The sequence below is a fragment of the Podarcis vaucheri genome, assembly GCF_965113315.1.
Source record: "Podarcis vaucheri genome assembly, chromosome: 2".
NCBI lineage: Eukaryota > Metazoa > Chordata > Lepidosauria > Squamata > Lacertidae > Podarcis > Podarcis vaucheri.
In genome coordinates this window covers 117,207,093-117,229,815 of record NC_138760.1, presented here as the reverse complement: position 1 = coordinate 117,229,815, position 22,723 = coordinate 117,207,093, and the positions used below count along the sequence as shown (strand labels likewise).

The following is a 22,723-nucleotide window of genomic DNA, read 5'->3' as shown; positions in this document are numbered from 1 at the left end:
GAGCCGCGGGTTGCAGACCCCTGCCCTAACCTCTCGCGAAGACCAAGCCTACCGGAAAGTGATAAAACATAACATTTATCCTTTATTTTTGAATGTGCAACATTCACTTCCGTAATTTAAGATTTACCTTAAGGACTACTATAAACTCGCTGAATGTTAGAATGTCGAGGTTTGAGTAAGAAAGGGTTACAGCGAAATAAGATTAGATGAAGAAAAGAGTAAGAGGACAGAGGACTGACAGATGTACTTAGAGTTGCTAAAAACTTTTGGACATTGGGATGCAGAAAGGGGAGGTATGGGGAAGTCGGAGAAACACGGTTTATGAAAAAAGGTTATGAAACTATACGTGTTTGTATGTCTTTTTATATGTTTGTATTGTCCTAAAAAAATTGTAAAACCAATAAAAAAAATTATAAAAAAAACATTCACTTCCGTATCCGGGTGCGCGCACACACGGCTCCCGCAGTGCAACCGGAAGCTGGAATCTTTGTAAACTCTATGGATGTCGTGTGGCCCTCTAGCCCGACGTTTCTCCTCTCTGTGGTCATTCTCTTTTTGCCTCCTGGGCAGGCGGGGAACCGTTTAACCCTCTCCGTTCTCCCTCCCCCTGGTGAACAGACCCAATGGAGAGGAGGAGAACTTTGAAGTGGCGGCGCGGCTGACCAATGGAAAGCAGCCGCTTCCGAGAGAGGAGGAGAAGTGAGCGCTGGAGCCCAACTCCTGGGGCTGCCGCTTGCAGAGAGTTTTGTCCCGCGTTCTGTTTTAGGGGTTAGTTCCCTTGAAGCAGCTTGCAGTGCGGTTTATTGGAGGGGCGGGGCGGTGAGGCTTTAGGATAGAAATGTGCAAAAAAAAAAAAAAAAGTTGGGAAAATGGGTTTGCGGGCAGGTGGAAAATCGAGGGCAGGGGGCGTCAGAAAATGGGTCGGGAGGGGGGTTTCTGCAGGGTCAGGATCAGTGCAACTGAGATCTGGAGAAGGGGGCGTGTGTGTCTCTGTGTGTGTCTCTGCCACGATGCGAGGTTATGGCTCCTTTTGTCTCTTGCAGAATGGATCTAACGCAGCGTTTGGTCTGGGATGAAGAAGGGGATCCTGACGATTCCTCCGATGGGGCTGGCGACTCTGGGAAGCCCCCCAAGCCCGTGGGGCGCTTGCGCCTCCTGAGCAGCAAGTATGGCCCCGAGAAAGGTAAAGACCTCTTTACCCTGCCCTCCGGTTGCAATTTTCCTAAGAAGCAATCAAGCCTTTTCTGCTTCGTTTGATTGGCTAGATTGCTGTATTCCAAAGGCTGGGCATGAAGGGTTCTGCATCTCTGATCTGCACGAGGAGCCATTTCTATCTTAAGGTCTGTGTGAAGAGAGAAAGAGAAGGGATGCAAATTAAAACCAGCCCTTGTCTTCTTGCATCCTGGGACACTCGGTTCCTGCCAGGAGAAAAGGGGTTTTGCTGATTACTGTTAGTTTGGTTTGATTTTAAAGTTGGTTCGTGAATAATATACAGTTACTCCTTGGCAGTGGGGCTTAGGGAGGAAGGCCAGTTTGAACAACAGAGGGGCTGCTTCTATAAGTTGGCATCTTTGCCATCTGCCCATCCCAACCTACCCATGAATTCTTCTGCTCCTCCCAGAGGCAGTAGCCTGTAACCTGAGCTTTGCCACCACTTTCCTGGGGCTAAAACACACTGCTCCATGCTCATCCCTAATTTGATGTTGCCTTCCTGTGGATTTGTTGTCATAAATTCCTTTCAGAGCTCACCTTGACTAAAAAGCAAGTAATAACAGTTCACTATACATAAGGGTCAAATGCTTAAGGTTATAAACCTGAGTTTGATTAACCTGGCAGTAACCTGAACTTGGGAATCCCAGCTGCATCAGTTTCTGCATGGCTTTGTTGATGGCTTTGCTAACTTGTCTCTTTTTGCATTTCTTTATGGAAATTTCTACACCTCCCTTCATCCACCAGAGAGGCTGTGATTTTTAGGGTGGGCCAGAGTTGCTAAATCCCATTGATCACGGTCTGATTTACCCTTGGTTATGTAAATAATTCAGGTGTGGTTATACCTGATTAATGGTTCATATAAATAGGCTTGCCTCTGAACAGATGGATGAACACAGGTGGAGGTGTGAAAGTCAGGGACTGGTGGAGTTTTATCCTGCCTTTTTGTTCAGAAAAGTGGTCAGGGTGCCTTAACCTGCTTAAGCACTTTTTTATTTTTTTGGAAAGATTTTTTATTTGCTTATACAAATTTTAAAAAATTATAATAATATTACAACACATCCACAAATAGAAGATTCAACCAAATCTCTGGACTTCCCACCTTCCCCTCCATGGGTTCTGTTGTTAAATCTTTTCTACTGCATCTTTTTTCAATAATCCATGTTTTTAATAACTCCTTTATGTCAATAGTTCTCATTACAAGTGTTGTAGCAATCCTGCTAATGTTTTCAACTGCTTACAGTGGTCTCCAAGATAAATTATATTCCCCCCCCCCCCATTCCTTATTAAAGTTTTGATCTTACTGATTCCCAAGCTTTCCAGTCAGTTTTGCCATTTCGGCATAGTCCAACATAACCTGCTTAAGCATATAATCAAAATATTGAGGTAAATACACAGAACAGCAGCTGTAAGCAATTGAAACAAACCAAGAGGGAGCTAAAAACTATACTAAGAACTAACACCAATTGAATAAAAAGAACTGCCTAAATAACAGGGTTTGATGGAAAACAGGAATGGAGTGGGCAAAGTGGATCTCCTGGATTGTGGAGATCTGTGGTTCCATGCAGTGTCTAGCGCTGATCATATTGAAGGACGGACTTGGAAGTTGGTTGAGGGCTGACTTTAAGCATGACTTTAAGCACTTTCCCGATTCACTAGGACAAGTGTGCAACTTATTGGAAGTAATTATGGAGAATATATGCTACTCATAAAAGGCAAGGCTTTCCCTGTACAGAAGAGAACAAGGGAGGGTGTGTTAATATTTCAGAGAACTTGTTTCCTTCCTGGGATTCCTACTACCTAAGGGCTGCTTCCTGGTTTTCATACACAGCTTCATTGTGGAGGTTGTGTGAATAGGTCATTCGAAACAACACACCCCTTCTAATCTGGTTGGCATCGGTGCTGATACCATTTTGGTGTCGGGTGACGAAAACATAGCTTCTGGAAATTATGCCCAGCTGAGCTATCTTTGATACGCCAGAGTTTATGTGTATTTTTATTTTATTGGCCTTGGGTAGTTATTTTATTGAAGTTATTATGCCCTGCCAGGGACGCGGGTGGCGCTGTGGGTTAAACCACAGAGCCTAGGACTTGCCGATCAGAAGGTCGGCGGTTCAAATCCCCACGACGGGGTGAGCTCCCATTGTTCTGTCCCTGCTCCTGCCAACCTAGCAGTTCGAAAGCACGTCAAAGTGCAAGTAGATAAATAGGTACCGCTCCGGCGGGAAGGTAAACGGCGTTTCCGTGCGCTGCTCTGGTTCGCCAGAAGCGTCTTAGTCATGCTGGCCACATGACCCGGAAGCTGTACGCCAGCTCCCTCGGCCAATAAAGCAAGATGAGCTCCACAACCCCAGAGTTGGCCACGACTGGACCTTATGGTCAGGGGTCCCTTTACCTTTACTCCCTGCCCCGAGTTCTATGGATGGAGGGCAGGATATAAATATTTTCCATTGTTTAATCAATTCTTCAGATTTCTGGATCTACCCTGGGGAGAATGTCATTGGCCGTCTGGAAAGCTGTCAGGTCTGCTTGCCCGCTGCTTCAGTTTCCAAAACTCATGCTGTGATCGAGGTTCCTTCCCACAAGGGACCCCACCTGTTGTATGACCTGGGAAGCCTGAACCGCACACGCCGGCAGCGCATGGTGTTGATCCCACATGTCCGATACAGCCTTCAGGATGGAGACTCTCTGCTCTTTGGGGACGTGGGGTGCCAGTACTTTGTGCTGGTCGCGGACGGCACTGATGAGTCACTCGATGATTCTGCGGAGGTGCCACCTACACAGAAGATTGTGGACGTCGGTGCTTTGGCCATTGAGGAGACACCTGCACCGGGGAAGCGGATGGCTTTTGGAGGAGTCCTGGTGCAGGATTCTGACAAGGAGGAAGATGGGGAGGAATTAGTGAATGGGGCAGGCAGGAGCCGACATCTCCCAGCAAGTGATGGTAAGTGGGTGTTGGGAAAGTGGTGGGGGTGGGAATCTGCCATACTGCCCACCTGGCAGGGTGGATAAAAATCAATGATTTTTTTTAAAAAAATAAAATTTAAAAATCAGATTTTTAAAAAAATTAAATCAGATTTTTAAAATAAAATGCTTTTGGATGAAAAATCTTTCTAAATATAGTTTTCTGTTTAAGTTACATTATAGTCCAAAGGCTATTCATCGGGAAATAAGTACAGTGGTACCTCGGGTTGCGTACGCATCAGGTTACATACGCTTCATGTTACAGACTCCGCTAACCCAGAAATTGCACCTGGGGTTAAGAACTTTGCTTCAGGATGAGAACAGAAATCGTGCAGCAGCGGCGCAGCGGCAGCAGGAGGCCCCGTTAGCTAAAGTGGTACCTCAGGTTAAGAACAGTTTCAGGTTAAGAATGGACCTTCAGAATGAATTAAGTTCTTAACGTGAGGTACCACTGTATTTGTTTTAAGTTTTTCATGTGTGCTAAAACTCAAGTCTTTTTTGTTTTTGTTTAACCACATTAGTTAACAAACATGGATACATATGCTATAATGTTACTGCTTTAGTTAAATAAATTCTTTAAATTGTTATTAAGGAAATGATTATTTTTTTCTCCTTCTGATAAAATACAGCAGGAAAGTTGTCCAAATATAAACAGTTAACTTGCAGTTTCATAGGAGTATATATATTTAAAGAAGAAGAATAAATGAGCAGATTAAGTTAATTTGGATACGCAGAAGATATTAAAAATAAAATTAAGGAACCACAGAAAGAGGGGGGAAGGAAGTCAAGCTTTGAAATGTCAAAGTGACTGGAAAATTAGTGAAATGTATAACTTGTATAGACACACATACATACATACATACATATACATATGCATACAGTCATACCTCTTCTTGCGAATGCTTCGTGTTGTGTTTTTTCGGGTTAAGAACGTGGCAAACCCAGAAATGTTTACTTCTGGGTTTCGCCATGCGCACATGCGCCAAAGCGTTTTGTGCGGTCCTCGCATGCACAGAAGTGCTATTTCACGCATGCGCAGAAGCGCCGCTCTGGTTACGGACTTTCTGGGTTGTGAACGGTACCCCGGAATGGATCATGTCTGCAACCAGAGGTACCACTGTATATACAGTGGTACCTCGGGTTACATACGCTTCAGGTTACAGACTCCACTAACCCAGAAATATTACCTTGGGTTAAGAACTTTGCTTCAGGATGAGAACAGAAATCGTGCTCCGGTGGTGCAGCGGCAGCAGGAGGCCCCATTAGCTAAAGTGGTGCTTCAGGTTAAGAACAGTTTCAGGTTAAGAACGGACCTCCGGAACGAATTAAGTACTTAACCCAAGCTACCACTGTATATATGTCGTATTGATTGCAAACGATTTGTTTAGGTTACTTAATCTGGAGTTCCCCATCCCTGCTATTCCTGATTCTTTAAATTTCCTGTCTTCCCCACTAGGGTCAGATTCCTCTATCAAAGATGGTGCTGGAAGATGCTCTGCTTTGGGTTCCTCTGTGTTCTTCTCTCCCTCTGCTACTGTGGTGCCTGAAAGGTAATGCCTTTTTCTAGCTGCCTTTTCTCAAGGGAAGCAGGCCTGGTATATGGCAGTCCCTGTAGAAGAAATAGGGTGCGTAAGCATTGTGGGAAGGATTAAACATACCCGTGGACTGTACCGTGGTTCATAGTGACAATCGGTAGAAATGGAGCCTCCATGTCCAGTGAAGGTATATCTTCAATTAGCAGACCTTTGGAGGCGTCAACAGAGGGTGGTGTTAATTTTTTAATTAGTGCTAAAGCACATTCCAAGGGACGCAGGTGGCGCTGTGGGTAAAAGCCTCAGCGCCTAGGGCTTGCCGATCGAAAGGTCGGCAGTTCGAATCCCTGCGGCGGGGTGCGCTCCCGTCGTTCGGTCCCAGCGCCTGCCAACCTAGCAGTTCGAAAGCACCCCCGGGTGCAAGTAGATAAATAGGGACCGCTTACAAGCGGGAAGGTAAACGGCGTTTCCGTGTGTGGCTCTGGTTTGCCAGAGCAGCGATGTCACGCTGGCCACGTGACCCGGAAGTGTCTTCGGACAGCGCTGGCCCCCGGCCTCTTGAGTGAGATGGGCGCACAACCCTAGAGTCTGGCAAGACTGGCCCGTACGGGCAGGGGTACCTTTACCTTTAAAGCACATTCCAGTTACATACAGTCATACCTCGGGTTGCGAACGCTGCGGGTTGTGCATTTTCGGGTTACGGACTGCACCAAACCCGGAAGTACTGAAATGGGTCAGCACCAACACTTTGAATTGTGCTCAGAAATGTACTGGGAGCCAATGCAGGTCTTTCAGGATCGGTGTTATATGGTTCTCGGCGGCCGCTCCCACCAAAAGCTTTATCCACCACATAAATCTGTTAGATTCATTGACTAAGACATGGGTAGGCAACCTAAGGCCCGGGGGCCGGATCCAGCCCAATCGCCTTCTCAATCCGGCCCATGGACGGTCCGTGAATCAGCGTGTTCTTACATGACTAGAATGTGTCCTTTTATTTAAAATGTATCTCTGGGTTATTTGTGGGGCAAAGGAATTCGTTCATCCCCCCCCCAAAAAAAATAATAGTCTGGCCCCCCACAAGGTCTGAGGGACAGTGGACCTGGCCCCCTGCTGAAAAAGTTTGCTGACCCCTGGACTAAGATACCTCTAAATGGGTCAGAGCCCCAGGTTCTACAGTAGAGGGAATCTGACGACTTGCTGTGAGCTTTAAACCACTCCCCCGCTTGTTATTTGTACCCTGCAGTGATGAAGAGAACGAGGAACCCTCTGGCAGTGAACCGCCTTGTCCATCCCTTCGCCTGTTCCTTGAGAGCCAGGATGGTACCCCAAGCCAAGAGGGGCATCCTGTCCAGCCAAGAATTACAGGAACAGGAGTGAAGTCAGGAGACTCAGCACCCCCATCAAAGCCGAACCTCGTCAATTCCCACCAGGACAGCGATACAGGCCTGGAGGATGAGCTGAGAGCAGGCAGCAACCCTGAAACGCCAAAGTTGGGGGGCCTGAGGGAAGGTGGCTGGGACTTAGAGGTGGGCAGCGACACGGATGAGGAGGACCCGGCGGTGGGGACTCCAGACGCCGGCTGCCGGAAGAGCCACCAAACGGTGGACAGCGCCACAGATGTGGAGCGAGCAGAGAGCCCTGGGGTTGTGGGCTTGCAGGTGCACCGACCGGTTGAAAATGGAGACAGCGACACCGATGCAGAGGAAGGAGTGGAGAATCCAATTGCTGCACCTCCCGGAGGCCTTGATCCCTGTCCCGTAAAGGAGGGGGTTGTCTGCAAAGGGGCCAAAGGTGCCGCCCATCCTGGGGGCTGCTGCCAGCCCAATGAGAAAGGGAGCAGGGACAGAGATGGGGAAGAGGCAGGAGCTAACCCAGATGTGCATGGAAGGAGGACCAAAAAGCCTGCTTTCGAGGAGGACAGCGACACAGATGTGGAAGACCCGTCCCTCGACGTGGAGGATCCAGCTGGGATTCCGAAGACCCACGAGGCTGCGGGGGACAGCGGTGGCGATACAGATGTGGAAATGGCCGACTTGGCGCTGGAGAATTCAAACGTTGCTCACAGCCTCCGTCCGTCAAGCTGCAAGCCTGTCGGGACAAACGGGGGAGAGCTCTCCACTGAGGAGGCTGCGCTGCCGGGCAACAGTCACCCGGGCAACGGTGTAAGGGATGGTCCTGATGCTGTAGGGGAGAGAAAGGAGCCTGATGCTGAACCCCAGAGGGGTTGTGAAGCTGCCAGTGGACAGTCCAGCGGTTTAGGTGGGAAGGAGCTCTTGGGGAAACCTGAGAGTCAACACTTGGCTGGTCTCTCTGTTGACAGTGATACAGATGTGGAAGAGGAGGAGGATGCTGGAAATCCAGATGTGGGCTCAAACAAGGACCACGCAGCCACTGGGCTCAGTGGAGGATGTATCCCTCTTGAGAAACCAGATGTTTCTGGTCCTCAGGAGATCTCCAGAACCATTGAAGGAGAGGACGCCGACACAGATGCGGAAGCGACGTCTCCATCCCACAAGGAACCTGTGGCTGAAGACAGCGACACGGACGTGGAGGGAGAGGCTGAACCGTTGCCCAGGAAGCCCTCGGAAGAGCAAGACTCGCAGCTGGTCGCCGTGAAATCCTGTCTGAATGGGAAGGAGTCGACTGGCTCCACGGTGGAAGCAAGCGTCGGCCGTGAACCTTGCAAAGAGGATGAAGATACAGATGTAGAAGGAGAGGAGCCCCACCCAGGAGACGACAGCAACACTGATGGTGGGTATGAAGTAAAGCGAGACGAAAAACTGGATCTCTCGTTCGACTTGGAATACACCTGAGATGCGGTACCAGGTTTTCGCTTGTGCAGTTGTCCTGAGCAGGGCCTTGCACAAACAAGGTGCCCTTTAGATTCATTTTACAGTGGTACCTTGGTTCTCAAACTTAATCCTTTCCGGAACTCCGTTCCAAAACCAAAGCATTCCAAAACCAAGGTGCACTTTTCCATAGAAAGTAATGCAAAATGGATTAATCCGTTCCAGACTTTTAAAAACAACCATTAAAACAGCAATTTAACATGAGTTTTACTATCTAATGAGTCCACTGGTCTATAAAATGAAAGCAGTACTGCAGTCACACAGTCAGTCGGTAGCTGAACTGGGTTCCACACAGTCACAAAAACGCAAAATAAATAGCAAAAACAGACCTCAGCGTAACACTCAAAACGAAAGTGTGGCACTCAAATCAGTAGCGTAACACTCCAAACGGAGCACATTCGACTTCCGAAAAAAGGTCGCGAACCAGAACACTTACTTCCGGGTTTGCAGTATTTGGGTTCCAGGTTGTTTGAGTACCAAGGTGTTTGAGAACCAAGGTACCAGTGTATTTTATTTAGACTATTTCTGTCCCGCGTTACAGGCCCCAGAGAGGTGTCTATAGGGAAGCAGGTTTGTTCAGGCAGTATCTTTTCCCTCAAATCCTTGCTTTTCCCTCAGCAGCTCTGAGCCAGGTGCGGGGAACCTTTGGCCTTCCAGGTGTTTCCAAACTACAGCTTCCTGCATCCCTGGCCATTGGCCATTGTACTCATGGCTGCTGAGGGTTGTTGTTGAACAAGCTGTGGTGGGCCAAAAGTTCCCCATGCCTGCTTGGAGCCAAGGGAGAAGGGCTTGGCAGCTGCAACTCTATACTACTACTACTACCACTAATAATAATAATTTAGTGGTAGTAGTAGTAGTAGTATTAATACCCCACCCATCTGCCTGGGTTCCCCCAGCCACTCTGGGCGGCTCCCAACAGAATATTAAAAACACAATAAAACACCAAACATTAAAAACTTCCCTAAACAGGGCTGCCTTCAGAGGTCTTCTAAAAGTCAGATAGTGGTTTATTTCCTTGACATCCGATGGAAGGGCCTTCCACAGGGCGGGCGCCACCACCGAGAAGGCCCTCTGCCTGGTTCCCTGTAACCTCATTTCTTGCAGTGAGGGAACCGCCAGAAGGCCCTCGGAGCTGGACCTCAGTGCCCGGGCTGGCGGATGGGGATGCTCTGAGCTCTGTGCAGGAGCAGTGCCTGCTTGGGTGTCGCGTTCGCAGGTAGGACCCACCAGCAAAGGCGGCAGTGCTGAGTGCTGGTGTTCAAGTCAGCAAGTCCTGCCTTCTGTCTTGGATACTCCATTGCATTCCCCCTGGCAATCAGTCAGCGTTACTTAACCCACTGAGTGTGTTCTGCCCTCACTGGATTATTGTTTTTTTCATTTCCTAAGGGCTGTTTGCACTTGAGCCAACCTGATTACCTCCCACTTCTGTGAGAGTGTTGCCATTTTGGCCTACTTATGCATGGCACCCCTTGCCTTCAGAAATATAAGGTTCATTCTTCTCCCCTTCCCCTCTCATCCCCCAGAGGAGCCCGACCTGGCTCTCCAGGACACTCAGTGTTTCTTGCCTGTCGAGACCTCCTCTCCTGTGGCTGCAAAGGCGAAAGGTAAGGAGTTTTGCAGGATTCTGAGGGAAGCCCGTGGCAGCTGTCACAGGTGTAGTGGTTGAGAAATCTGGCTTCCCAGGGGAAAACCTGTGAGACCGCGTCTGGCTGCTATTTGGGCCTTAGCTTATAAGTACCAACACTGGCGTTTCTAAGCACTGCAGTATCAGTGGGGGGGGGGATATGTAGAAAAGAGAGAGGACCTTGACTGTCAAATGCCCCCCACCCGCCAGAGGAAGGTACATCTGGCACTCATTAGCCCCAAGTTAAAGCCTTGTTATTTGGCCAAGCATTTTCTCGTATAATTTTATCTTTGTTTCATTGCATTGGTTTGTGTTACATAGGGAAGGCCTGAAACTCCGTGGCAGGACACTTGCTTGGTATGCAGAATGTCCCAGTTTCAATCCCCGAGGGGGGGGGCTGGGAGAGACGGAGATGCCCGAGAGCTACTGGCGGCCTGTGCTGGCAGCACTGAGCTAGGGAAACCAATTATCCGATTCTCCACAAAGCAGCTTCCCTATGTCACGTTAGATTTATTTGTGTCAGTTTTTGGATGAAGATTGGGGCAGGGGGAAGAGGTATAGCTGTTGTGTTGGGAGAGGAAGAGTGCAGAGCCTAAAAGGGGGGGGGGTGTAAACTTGTGGTGGGGGAGGTTTGAAGATTTAAAGAGAGAGGGTCCTCTCTCTCTCTCTCTCTCCCCCCCTCTCTAATTCTTATTAAATTTTCTGTTTTACAGTTTAGAATATTCATTTAAACAACCTTAAAACATCAGTGACACCCCTTCTTCTCTTTCCATGGTTCATTTTGCATTACATAAATGCCTGCATATTTTATATAACTAAACCGTTACTACTTCCATCAAAACTTATTTACACTGTTGAATTTATCTTAATGCTGCCAACTTTTTAAAATGTACACAATTTCCCCTCATATATTCAGTAAACATTTTCCAATCTTCTCTAAACGCATGTTCTTCTTGTTTTCTTATTCTATATGTTAAGTCTGCAAGCTTATTCCATCAGTTTAAGTTGCCATTCTTCTTTAGTTGGGACCTCGCTCGTTTTCCTTTGTGGGACTAACAAAACACGGGCCGCCGTAGAGGCATACATAAATAGCCTTTTTTGATACCTGGGGATTTCCATCTGAATTATCCCCAACGAAAAGGACTCTGTTTTGTTTTCTGAAAAGTGCTTTTAAACATTTTTTTCAATTCATTATAAATTTTTTCCCAATACTCTTTTACCCTTTTACAGGTCCAACACATTTTTCATATATATAAAAATTGGAGCCTCTCAAAAGGTTGAACACCTTTCCTGTCTTTCCCCCTCCACTCAGGTGCCAGGTGTGCTCTCGAAGAGGCGGCTGCAGAACCTTTTGTCTTTCAGTCTCCCTCTGTGCCATGCAGACTCCGGGCTGCGAAAGGTGAGTCCATCTTGACCCATGTCCACACGGCAGCCTCTTCCCCACAGTTGTCCGGATGGACTCTTCCAGACTTTTCCACTTGCCTCAATCCGCCCAGTTTTCTTACCACCAGGAAAATATATTTGTATAAATGCATTTAAAGAGATTTGCACAGATGAACTGGGCATTAGCCCGTGAAAGATTGTAATAAAATTTGTTGGGTCTTTCTTTCTTTCTTTCTTTCTTTCTTTCTTTCTTTCTTTCTTTCTTTCTCTCTCTCTCTCTCTCTCTTTCTCTCTCTCTCTCTCTCTCTCTCTCTCACACACACACACACACACACACACACAATTGTTTACAATAAACCATTGTCCATATCAAAACATTTATGGGGTTCCCTGAACCCCCGGGCTCCCCCCACCCCTTCCATGGCTTCCAAAATTTATCTTCCCTTTTTTTCCTGAATCTAATTATATTTATCTAAATTATCACCCTTCAGTTTTATTCTTTGTCGTTTTAAATCACAAGTGCTATGTCAATCCTGTTAAAGTTTTTAAGTGTTTACAGTGTTCTTTAATATATTCTATGCCATTCTTTGTTGAATTTATCATCATCTTGGTGCCTGATCTTCCCAGTCAGCCTTGGCATAGTCCATCATCTTCATTATCCATTTGTTGGGTCTTTTCAGTTTCTGCAGGACTCTTGATCGATTTCCCCACCCCACCCTGTCATCACGCTAGTCAAAGGGCCGCTTTAAAAACCCCCTTCGATTTATTTCTATAAGGCTGTGGTGAGAGGATTTAAGGGCTGAGAATTAGATGTGGCCAAACTACATCTCCCATCAACCCCAACAAGCATGGTCAGTGGTCGAGGCTGTTGGAAGTTGTAGTCCAGTAACATTTTGCAGGCCAAAGATCCCCATTCCAATAATAATAATAATAATAATTAATAATAATAATAATAATAATTTATTATTTATTTCCCCAGCCACTCTGAGCGGCTGTCAACAGAATATTAAAATACAGTAGTCTATTAAACCTTAAAAGCTTCCCTAAACAGGGCTGCCTTCAGGTGTCTTCTAAAAGTCTGGTAGTTGTTGTTCTCTTTGACATCTGGTGGGAAGGCATTCCACAGGGCGGGTGCCACTACCGAGAAGGCCCTCTGCCTGGTTCCCTGTAACTTGGCTTCTCGCAGCTAGGGAACCGCCAGAAGGCCCTCGGCGCTGGACTTCAGTGTCCGGGCAGAACAATGGGGGTGGAGACGCTCCTTCAGGTATACTGGGCCGAGGCCGTTTAGGACTTGAAAGGTCAGCACCAACACTTTGAATTGTGCTCGGAAACGTACTGGGAGCCAATGTAGGTCTTTCAAGACCGGTGTTATGTGGTCTTGGCAGCTGCACCCAGTCACCAGTCTAGCTGTCGCATTCTGGATTAGTTGTAGTTTCCAGGTCACCTTCAAAGGTAGCCCCACGTAGAGTGCATTGCGGTAGTCCAAGCAAGAGATAACTAGATTAGAGTCAGGGGAGAATGAACACTGTGTTGGGATCGCCTCTCTTCTTTCTCTCCGCGTAGAGAGCAGCTCCTTTCTGAATGACGACACCTCGGATGCTTACACGATGGAAGCCACCCAGCCATTCTGCCAGGACCCCGGGCGGCTCTTGGAAGACCCCACTCAGGACTTTCTTGGCAAAGAGGAGGAAGATACAGAACTAATCTTGCCGCGTTCGTCCGAGCAGGCGACGCAGATGGTAGTTTCAGGGTCGGCCTCTAGGGGGCAACAGGCAGCCAGCCTCCTAGGGACCAACACTCCACAACTGCCCCATTCTCAGCCTGCATCACAGCCAGTGGGGGGCGCTGCTGCCCAGGAGCTCAAGCAGGAAGAGGAAGCCCAGCTGATTCACGCAGGGCAGATTCCCTCTGTTGACAGCAGTCAACCCTCAACATTGGCCAACGAGGTCTCTGGGAACCCAAAACAGGAGGGTGTGACAGCCCCTGAAGGTGGAAGCAGTGATGTGAAGTTAGAGGCACAGAATGAGGCAGGTGAGCAGTAGGGATGGCTGGGGGCTGGGGAGTGTTTGGTCGTCCAAGAAAGCTCTAATAATGGAATCATAGAATTGTCATATTGGAAGGGACCATGAGGGTTCTCTAGTCCAGCCCCCTGCAGTGCGGGAATCCTTTGCCCAACGTAGGGCTCGAACCCAGGACCCCGAGAGTAAGAGCCCCAATTGCAGATATGGCTATCGCAAGTGTGTTAAGACACTGCTTATTGTCGTCTGGCTTTCCGTGACAGCAGACCGCCACCCCTCTTGCTCTCTGGATAGTTCCTCTGGGAATGGCTTCCTTGCGTGTGAATTGTGTATCTTTCCCTCTCTGTGTATATTAAATAACCACCACCAGCAGAAGCCCTTAGGTCCCAGGGCAGGCTTTGACAATCAAAAACAACGACGGCCAAACCAGGGTAAATGCATACAATCTCCAGAATTGGGTTGGTCCTTAAAAATATAGTGGTAACTCGGGTTACAGATGCTTCAATTTACAGACGCTTCAGCTTACAGACTCTGCTAACCCAGAAATAGTACCTCGGGTTAAGAACTTTAGCTCAGGATGAGAACAGAAATCTCACAGCGGCGGCAGCAGGAGGCCCCATTAGCTAAAGTGGTGCTTCAGGTTAAGAACAGTTTCAGGTTAAGAACGGACCTCCAGAACGAATTAAGTTCTTAATCCGAGGTACCACTGTACATCAAAAGTCCGAGTAAAGAAGGGTTTGTTGTATATATGAGAGTTGGGTGGATGTCAGGGAAGGGGTGAAGTAGCAAAAGGCTATCGCAGGGAAAGAGTGCTGTGCAAGGCTGCCCAGCGTTCTCTCTGGCTCCATCCATTTCCTCTTGGGCAACAACCCTTCATAGAGGGTGGGGGTGGGAAACCCCCCTATTTGTTCATTGGAGGATTTCATAAGGGTCTGTCATGCGGGAGCTGGCCCAGTTTCCAAACAGCAGGCCCAGTGGGGCTTAGCAGAGAAACTGGCGGTGGCAGAGGCCAAACCATGGTGGGTTTCCGTTTGCGTTCCTGCAAATTAGGAATAGCTGATGGGCCTGGGAGGCTCAACTCTATGTGAATCCTCTGAGAGGGTCGAGCCGGGGTTTAGTAGGGTTCGTGTTTTGGAACCAGAGATCTCCTTCCGGGAAAGGAGTGGCGGTTCTTCCGGCCGGCACTGCCTCCTGGTGGCTGGAGTGGAAGTGTTAGGAAGTGTAGGACCCCGGCAGAGACACACGCCCGACTGGCATGTTCTCTCCCTCCTGGTCGTTCGGGAGCTTCAAAAGCTTTCTCCAGCCCGAACATCACAGCGACTGATACCAAGAGGCATCAGCACACTTACGGATCCTGCAGAGTATTTGCAGCTTGCGTAACAGAACTCAGTAGCTCAGCATTTTGGCTAATCTACTTTATTTACATATAATACACAGAGCATTCTGCTTTAGCACCTTCCTCTTTCTCATCAGACAGCAAAGAGAGAAAGAACAAAGGACAATAGTTCCACTTTCCGGAACACAGTACAGCGGTACCTCGGGTTACATACGCTTCAGGTTACAGACTCCGCTAACCCAGAAATAGTGCTTCAGGATGAGAACAGAAATCGTGCTCTGGCGGCGCAGCTGCAGCAGGAGGTCCCATTAGCTAAAGTGGTGCTTCAGGTTAAGAACAGTTTCATGACCTCCGGAACGAATTAAGTACTTAACCTGAGGTACCACTGTAATACCAAAACATCCTGTCTCCGTCACTTCCCACTCTGTGGAATGAAAACATACACCATCATGTGATAGACAACAATCTCATGACTGCAAACATGGAGCAGGAATCCCAACAGGAAGTTGCGCCACTCGGCTTAAGACTTTTCACTCTGCTTCTTCCCTAGCTCCTGTTGACGTGGATTCGGAAGGCAGGAGTTCAGCTCCGGCAGGAGAAGCAAGGAATTCTGAGCAGGTGAGCTTGGACTTGGCCACTACAGCCCTTCATTCCTCCCTCCCTGAATTTCTCTGCATAGCTCCTGTAGGCCTTAATCGCCCTTCGTATTACAGGTGCAACAGGAGCCGGCGGCCTCTGTTGTTGTCCCGCGGAGGCGCGGTCTGCGGTCTGCCAGCAGTACTGTTTCCCCAGCTCCCGTTCCAGAGCGACCGACCCGTGGCCGTGCGGGACCCGCTGATGCGGGTGAGTCCAGGGAACCGGCAGCCCCTGTCGCCAGGCGCCAGGGGCTGCGGTGGCAGAGGAAGCCGACCCAGCTTATGGGAGAGCCGGAAGAGGATCCAGAGCAGTCGGAAGAAGAAGGACCGAGCCCCAGCAAGAATACCAAGAACAGGGAACCGGCAGCCACCCCGCGTCAAGGCCGAGCCAGGGGCTCGCAGAGGAAAACAAGGGCCGCCAGCAGGCTTCAGGAAGGGACGTCAACAGCCATAGACAGCCCTGGCCCCCGGGAGAGGACAAGGCGAGGGAAACAGGGGACGGCGGTCGAGCCTGCGGAAGAACAGGAGGCCCCGCGTCCGAAGACCCGAGCGGCCAGCAGGCGGTCGAGCTGCTCTTCAGTGAGCGTGCCCAGCCCAAAGGATTCTGGGAAAGAAGCCAAACCTGGGCAGGTGGGTAAGGGAGCAGGAGGAGGAAGAAGGTCATTAGTGATGCTATTGGATGAGGCGGTCTCATGCCTGGTCTTAAAGACGACTGGTTAAATTGGATTTGGCCTTTTCAGAATCCCGTTGGGCAGCCGGTTCTGAAAACGAAGCTAGATTCACGAGTGCTAGGTGGGTTTCAGAACCCTTCCCACACTTTTCCTGTAGGAAAAATGCTCCTTTGCTGAGCTCCCAGTAAACCCGGCTTAGCCTTGCCTCCTGTGTGAATCCTCCTGGCTCCGGTGTGATAGTCCTTGGTAACCTGTAGGCAGGGAGAGTTGGGCCTTGACAACCAGGAGGTGGGATGTCCGATGGCAGGGAGGGGTTTGCGAGCCAAAGGATTGGCTAAGACGGTGAACTTTTCTGCCTCGGTGCGACCCTCTCCTCTTTTTTTGCTTGCCCCCCTTCTCCCCAGGAGCCAGCGCAGTCCACTCCGCCCTCGGGAAGGAGGTCCCGGAAGCAGAGCACAGAGAGCAAGCCAGTGGGAACAAGAAGCCAGCCCCGGAGGCGAACCCAGGACTCGGGGGTCTCGGGCAGTCCTGTCCCAAAGGTATTGCGCACATGTTTTGGGATGGAGGAAGGGGTTGGGATGGAGAAGACCTTGAGAGGGCAAGCTCTGGGATCTTAGGGTCTGGCACCCTCAGCGTGGAAGCAGTAGCTTGTGCATATTTTTAAATTTTATTTTTAATCCAAGCATCCACCTTCTGAACTCAACTGGAATGTAAACAGGGGAAAGCTATCAATATTTTGTAAAACCAGTAAGTTCTTAACTACTTTCATAGAAATCTTTTTAAAAAGATAAGGAACGGGAATGGTTTTTGTTACAGTCAAGCGGTAATGAAGACCCATTGCACAGTTTATAGACAAGCCAACAGTACTGAGCTCTGATAATGACTAGTTTCTTTTAATCGAAGATGACATTTGCAGAGATAACACGGACAGTACATCAAGACTTTGAAATGTCCAGACCATTTCGTATTTGTACAGAAAGATGCAAAATGCTATATGAAGTTTCGCATTGTTACTATGAGAGCAATTTTCTTGCCTGCAGCACAATAAACATGTGGGCACAATCTAGCCCAGAGTTCAGCCCTTTTAATTTCACAATGTTCATGTATTTGTGTTGAGCAAAGACACAGAAACAGAATTCATAGGTTGTGGCCCAAGTTTTGCAGTAGCCTTTCCCCAAGATTTTGTGGGACTACAAATCCCATCATCCCTGACCACTGGTCCTGCTAGTTAGGGAGGATGGAAGTTGTAGTCCGACAGTCTTTGGGGGAGTCAAGGTTGAAAAAGGGCTGCTCTATAGGGTTTGAGAAGCGTGGATTTGAATGGCTTGTCAGTGGCTGCATGCTGAGGGTTGGGGTTATATTCCCCCCCCTCCGGCCTCAGTGACTTCCCTTTCCTTCTTTTGCTGCCCCTCCCAGGTGCTGTTCATGGCGGGGACGGGCGAAGAAGGGGAGCACATTGTGACGGAGCTGGGCGGCTCCTTGGCAGAGTCCGTCTTCGACTGCACCCACCTGGTGACAGACCGCATCCGGCGTACGGTTAAGTTCCTGTGCGCGATGGCGCGGGGCATCCCCATCGTGACCCTCAGCTGGCTGGAGAAGGTGAGCTGCTTCACTTGCCTCCCTCCCAGAATTCTCTGGGGCAGGGTTAGCCACCAGGGGGCCTTTCCAGTGCCAGTGGACTCCAACTCCCATCAGCCCCGGTGGTCAGACATGGAGGAAGCTGTAGGCCAACCATATCCATAGCCATTGACTACTTCTGTTCTACAGCAGGGATGTACCACTCCTGCAGCCCAGAGGGTGGGCAGTGACATTTCATTCTCCAGGGAGTAGTCAGGGAGACAATACTATGTACTGCTGCCTTTGATGACTGATCAGGCTCCATAGCAGTGATCTGAAGGAGTGTCTCCATCCCCGTCGTTCAGCCCAGACACTGAGGGCCTTCTGGCAGTTTCCTCACTGCTAGAAGTGAAGTTGCAGGGAATCAGGCAGAGAGCCTTCTTGGTGGTGGTACTCTCCCTGTGGAATGCCCTCCCTTCGGATGTCAAGGAGATAAACAACTATCTGACTTTTAGAAGACATCTGAAGGCAGCCCTGTACAGTGGTACCTCAGGTTACAGATGCTTCAGGTCAGACGCTTCAGGTTACAGACTACAGAAGCAGTACCTCGGGTTAAGAACTTTGTTTCATGATGAGAACAGAAATTGAGCTCCGGTGGTGCGGTGGCAGCAGGAGGCCCCATTAGCTAAAGTGGTACCTCAGGTTAAGAACAGTTTCAGGTTAAGAACGGCCCTCCAGAACGTATTAAGTTCTTAACCCGAGGTACCACTATATAGGGACATGTTTAATGTTTTATTACATTTTTATATATCTGGCTGAACGATGGGGTGGAGGTGCCTCTTCAGGTATACAGGGCCGAGACCGTTTAGAAGGGCGATTGGCTTGCTCCAGCAGGGCTCTCCCTGTTTTGGTGAACCAATGAGAAGTTGGTATCATGGTAGGGCCTTGCACCTTTCCGCAGTTGACTGTGCGCGGCGGCCTCCTTTAAGGGGAGGGTGGTGGTTTTCCCTGCCTATTCTCCAACCTCCTTCCCACGTTTCCTCTCCTCGCAGAGCCGGCAGAACTCCTTCTTCCTGGCCCCAAACAGCTTCCTCGTTTCCGACCCCGAGAAGGAGGAATACTTCCGGTTCAAGCTCTCCGCGTCGCTGCAGAAGGCCCGGCAAGAGGGAGGCGTGCTCCAGGTGAGGTCACGGTTAGCAGCCTTTGCCTTGGGCCACGCCCACAGAACTACCTAGCCCAGGTATGCACAGCAAAGCAGGCAGAGGATTTTCCCCAACCCCAGAGCTATTGGAATGAGGTTTGCACCGGTTTGAATTTTTCTCTCCGATGTGCAGCAGGAACCCCGTCAGGGAAGAAACTGATAACCTGTAAGTTTAAGGTCCCAACCAAAGAAGAGTGGCAACTTAAGCTGACAGAATATGCGCAGCTTGCAGACTTAACATATAGAATAAGAGAAGAAGAAGAACATTCGTTTAGAGAAGATTGGAAAACTGTTTTTAATATACAGTGGTACCTCAGGTTACAGATGCTTCAGGTTACAGACGTTTCAGCTTGCAGACTCCGCTAACCCAGAAATAGTACCTCGGGTTAAGAACTTTACCTCAGGATGAGAACAGAAATCGCGTGGCGGCAGCGGGAGGCCCCATTAGCTAACGTGGTGCTTCAGGTTAAGAACAGTTTCAGGTTAAGAACGGACCTCCGGAACGAATTAAGTACTTAACCCGAAGTACCACAGTATGGGAAATTACTGTGTACAGCTGAAAATTCTGGCAGCATTAGGATAAATTCAACCGTGTAAATAAGTTACGATGGATGTTATAATGGAATACTGAATAGTATAGTTTCTGCAAAATATGTAGGGATTTATGATATGTAAAATGAACCATGGAAGGAGAAGAGGGCAAGTCATTGATATCTTAAGGATGTAAAAATGAGTACTTTAAAGGGTAAAACAGAAAATTTAATTAAAAATTACAGTGGTACTTTGGGTTACAGACACTTCAGGTTAGAGACTACGCTAACCCAGAAATAGTACCCCGGGTTAAGAACTTTGCTTCAGGATGAGAACAGAAATTGCGTGGCGGCGGCAGCAGGAGGCCCCATTAACTAAAGTGGTACCTCAGGTTAAGAATGGACCTCCAGAACAAATTCAGTTCTTAACCCGAGGTACTACTGTATATACAAAAAAAGAAGAGGAGGAAACTGATAACCTGCCCAAATCTTGTGGGCTGTAAGGCCACAGCAAGTTGGCACCATGACACCGCTTCCCTACAGTTCATTGGGAGGTTGGGGGGCAAGATCGTCAGAGGGGTCCCCTTTGGTAGTTACACTGCCCTTGAAAAGTTTTGGGAGAAGGCATTCTCTGCAGCAGGCCCTGAGTGGTGGAATTTCCTCCCCACAGAGGAGTGTTATAGTATTAGGAAGAGGAGATGTAATGCTAAACCTCCCGAGGTAACAGTGGGAGGCAAAATACAGCATGAAGGCTCAGAAAATGCCTTCCAATTTTCTGAGGAGCAGCCGTATTGGTCTGTTGCAGGAGAAACAACCTAGAGCCTTGCTAATCCCTTTAAAGACTAACACATTTCATTATGGTGTCAGCTTTCTTTCTTTTTTCTGTATATTTTCAAATTTATACATTTCATTAGCTTTACAATCAATTTAACATTTCAAAATTTGACTTCCTTCCCCCTCGTTCTGCGATTCCTTAAATTCATTTTTTCCTATCTTCTCCAATCCAAATTCATTTAATGTACTCATTTCTTTATCTACTGTAGATATAAAACTGCAGGTTATTACATTAATCCTGCCAATGTTTTTATCTGTTTGCAATTCTGTCAATATTCAATAAGCCATTTCCATTCTTTTATAAAAAGCTTGTTATCTTGAAATTCTTATTCTTCTGGTCAGTTTCACCATTTCTGCATATTCCATGAGTTTTTGTACCCATTCTTCCTTTTCTGGGACTTCTGCTTCTTTCCAATTTGGGCAAGTAACATTTTTGCTGCTGTAGTAGCATACATGAATAAATTTCTATACAATTTAGGTACAATGGTGCCCCGCAAGACGAATGCCTTGCAAGACGAAAAACTCGCCAGACGAAAGGGTTTTGCGTTTTTTGAGTCGCTTTGCAAGACGAATTTCCCTATGGGCTTGCTTCGCAAGACGAAACATCTTGCGAGTTCTTGCGAGTTTGTTTCCTTTTTCTTAAAGCCGCTAAGCCGCTAATAGCCGTGCTTCGCAAGACGAAAAAACCGCAAGACGAAGAGACTCGCGGAACGGATTAATTTCGTCTCGCGAGGCACTACTGTAGTTCTGTCCCTATAATTCCCAAAAGAAAAGCTTTTGTTTGTTTGTTTGTTTTTACAAACATTATTTAAAACATCTTTTTCAATTTATTATATATCATTTCTATGGTATAAGCTTCCATCTTGAGTTGCAGGCATAATCCAATTCTGAGTCAACCCTTCCTTGCTAATCTTCAGATTCCCGTGCTCCTTTGACACACCACAGACCTGTCTCTTTTCCCTTCCAGGGCTACGAGATCCACGTTACGCCTAACGTCAACTTGGAGCTGGAGGACATGAGGAACATTGTGCAGTGCGGCGGCGGGAAGTTCTTACCCAGAATGCCTCGAGCCTACAAGGTGAACTATGCCTGTTTACATGGCATCCTGTGGGGTGCTGGCAGAAACGCTGAGGCAAAAGGAATACCTGAGAGCGAGACCTGACTCTCTCTTTTTTATATAATTTTTTACTAGTTTTTTTAACATACCATTTTCAACAGTAATTAAACATATTTTTACATCTTATTCAATATTTTGACTTCTGTCAGTCCAGTCTGGAAATTTTCCAATCTAATCTCTTAGTATACATTTCTTATTTTCCCTGTTACATTTAAAACTCATAACCAATATCTTTATTCTTTATCTATTCTTTATTCTTTTGTAGCACTTCATATATTTTTCCCTACAAAACTTCTTGTAGTCCTACTAATGTATTTTGTTGATTACAATTGCTCTTCAAATAGTTCGTATACTTCTTCCAATCTTCTGTAAATCTCTGTTCCTGCAGGTTTCGAATCCTTCCTGTCATTTTGTCCAATTCTGCATAGTCCATTAATTTTGTCTGCCATTCTTCTTTCATCGGAGTTTCTTCTTGCTTCCATTTCTGGGCTAACAATACTCTTACCGCTGTTGTTGCATAAAAAAATAAATAACATCTTGCCTATTAATATCTTGACCTATAATACCAAGTAGAAATGCTTCTGGGTTTTTTTAGAAAATGTGTATTTCAACTTCTTTTTCATCTCATATATCATTTCCCAGTAGTTGTTTTCTTACATTCCCACCACATATGATAAAATGTTCCTTCTTTTTCTGAGAGCAAGACCTGACTCTCAACCTTTTTTATTTGCTTAAGGACAAGTGCGTTGTGATTTCCTGTCCCGAGGACCTGCCCCGCTGCAAAGCGGCTCAGGACGCCAGGCTCCCCATTGCCAACGCAGAGTTCATCCTGACAGGCATATTGCAGCAGAAGCTGGATGTGGATGCCCACCGGCTGAACGGGATGAGCGCCCCCTCCGTTGCCACTCCCCCGACCAGGACGAGGAGGAAGAGGGCGGCTGCAGCGCTAGCAATCCCAGCCTTGCCCAGCACAGCCAAGAGGCGGCGTTGAGACCGAAGCGCAGCCCATTACATGGCGACGTTGCCTTAAACTTGTAAATAACTCTTTTGTGTTTTGTTTTTTTACCACTGTCAATAAAATGGGTATAAAAAGCAACCTGGATCTTTTGGAATTGTGTATCTGCGAGAAAGGGAGGGTGTGCATATTTCCTGTGGCTGTGCCAAGGGGGGGGGGATATATTATTAATAATATTAATAATAATTTATTTATACCAAACTGTATATGGAAGCCAAACAGTTTTCATGCAGGGCTTTCTGCAGTTC

The 22,723-nt window shown here is 47.8% G+C and overlaps 1 protein-coding gene across 1 annotated transcript; it reads left to right on the top strand.

Moving 5' to 3' along the window:
- Positions 1–669: 669 nt before the first annotated feature.
- On the top strand, positions 670–22,556 carry MDC1 (mediator of DNA damage checkpoint 1). The gene is made up of 15 exons (XM_082209237.1): positions 670–768; positions 1,044–1,183; positions 3,680–4,153; positions 5,630–5,723; positions 6,949–8,456; positions 10,078–10,158; positions 11,491–11,577; positions 13,125–13,592; positions 15,466–15,533; positions 15,629–16,180; positions 16,626–16,760; positions 17,638–17,820; positions 18,831–18,959; positions 21,311–21,421; positions 22,197–22,556. The coding sequence occupies exons 2-15, from the start codon at positions 1,045–1,047 to the stop codon at positions 22,449–22,451; spliced, it is 4,284 nt and encodes a 1,427-aa protein (XP_082065363.1). The 5' UTR covers positions 670–768; position 1,044; the 3' UTR covers positions 22,452–22,556.
- The last annotated feature ends 167 nt before the right edge of the window (positions 22,557–22,723 follow it).

What these genes read in the sequence shown, in the direction of transcription:
- MDC1 (XM_082209237.1), top strand. Translation starts at nt 1,045, where the DNA reads ATGGATCTAACGCAGCGTTTGGTCTGGGATGAAGAAGGGGATCCTGAC. An exon ending in ACATCTCCCAGCAAGTGATG is followed by an intron (nt 4,154 to 5,629) that starts GTAAGTGGGTGT and finishes CTTCCCCACTAG; the next exon opens with GGTCAGATTCCTCTATCAAA. An exon ending in AGAGGCACAGAATGAGGCAG is followed by an intron (nt 13,593 to 15,465) that starts GTGAGCAGTAGG and finishes CTTCTTCCCTAG; the next exon opens with CTCCTGTTGACGTGGATTCG.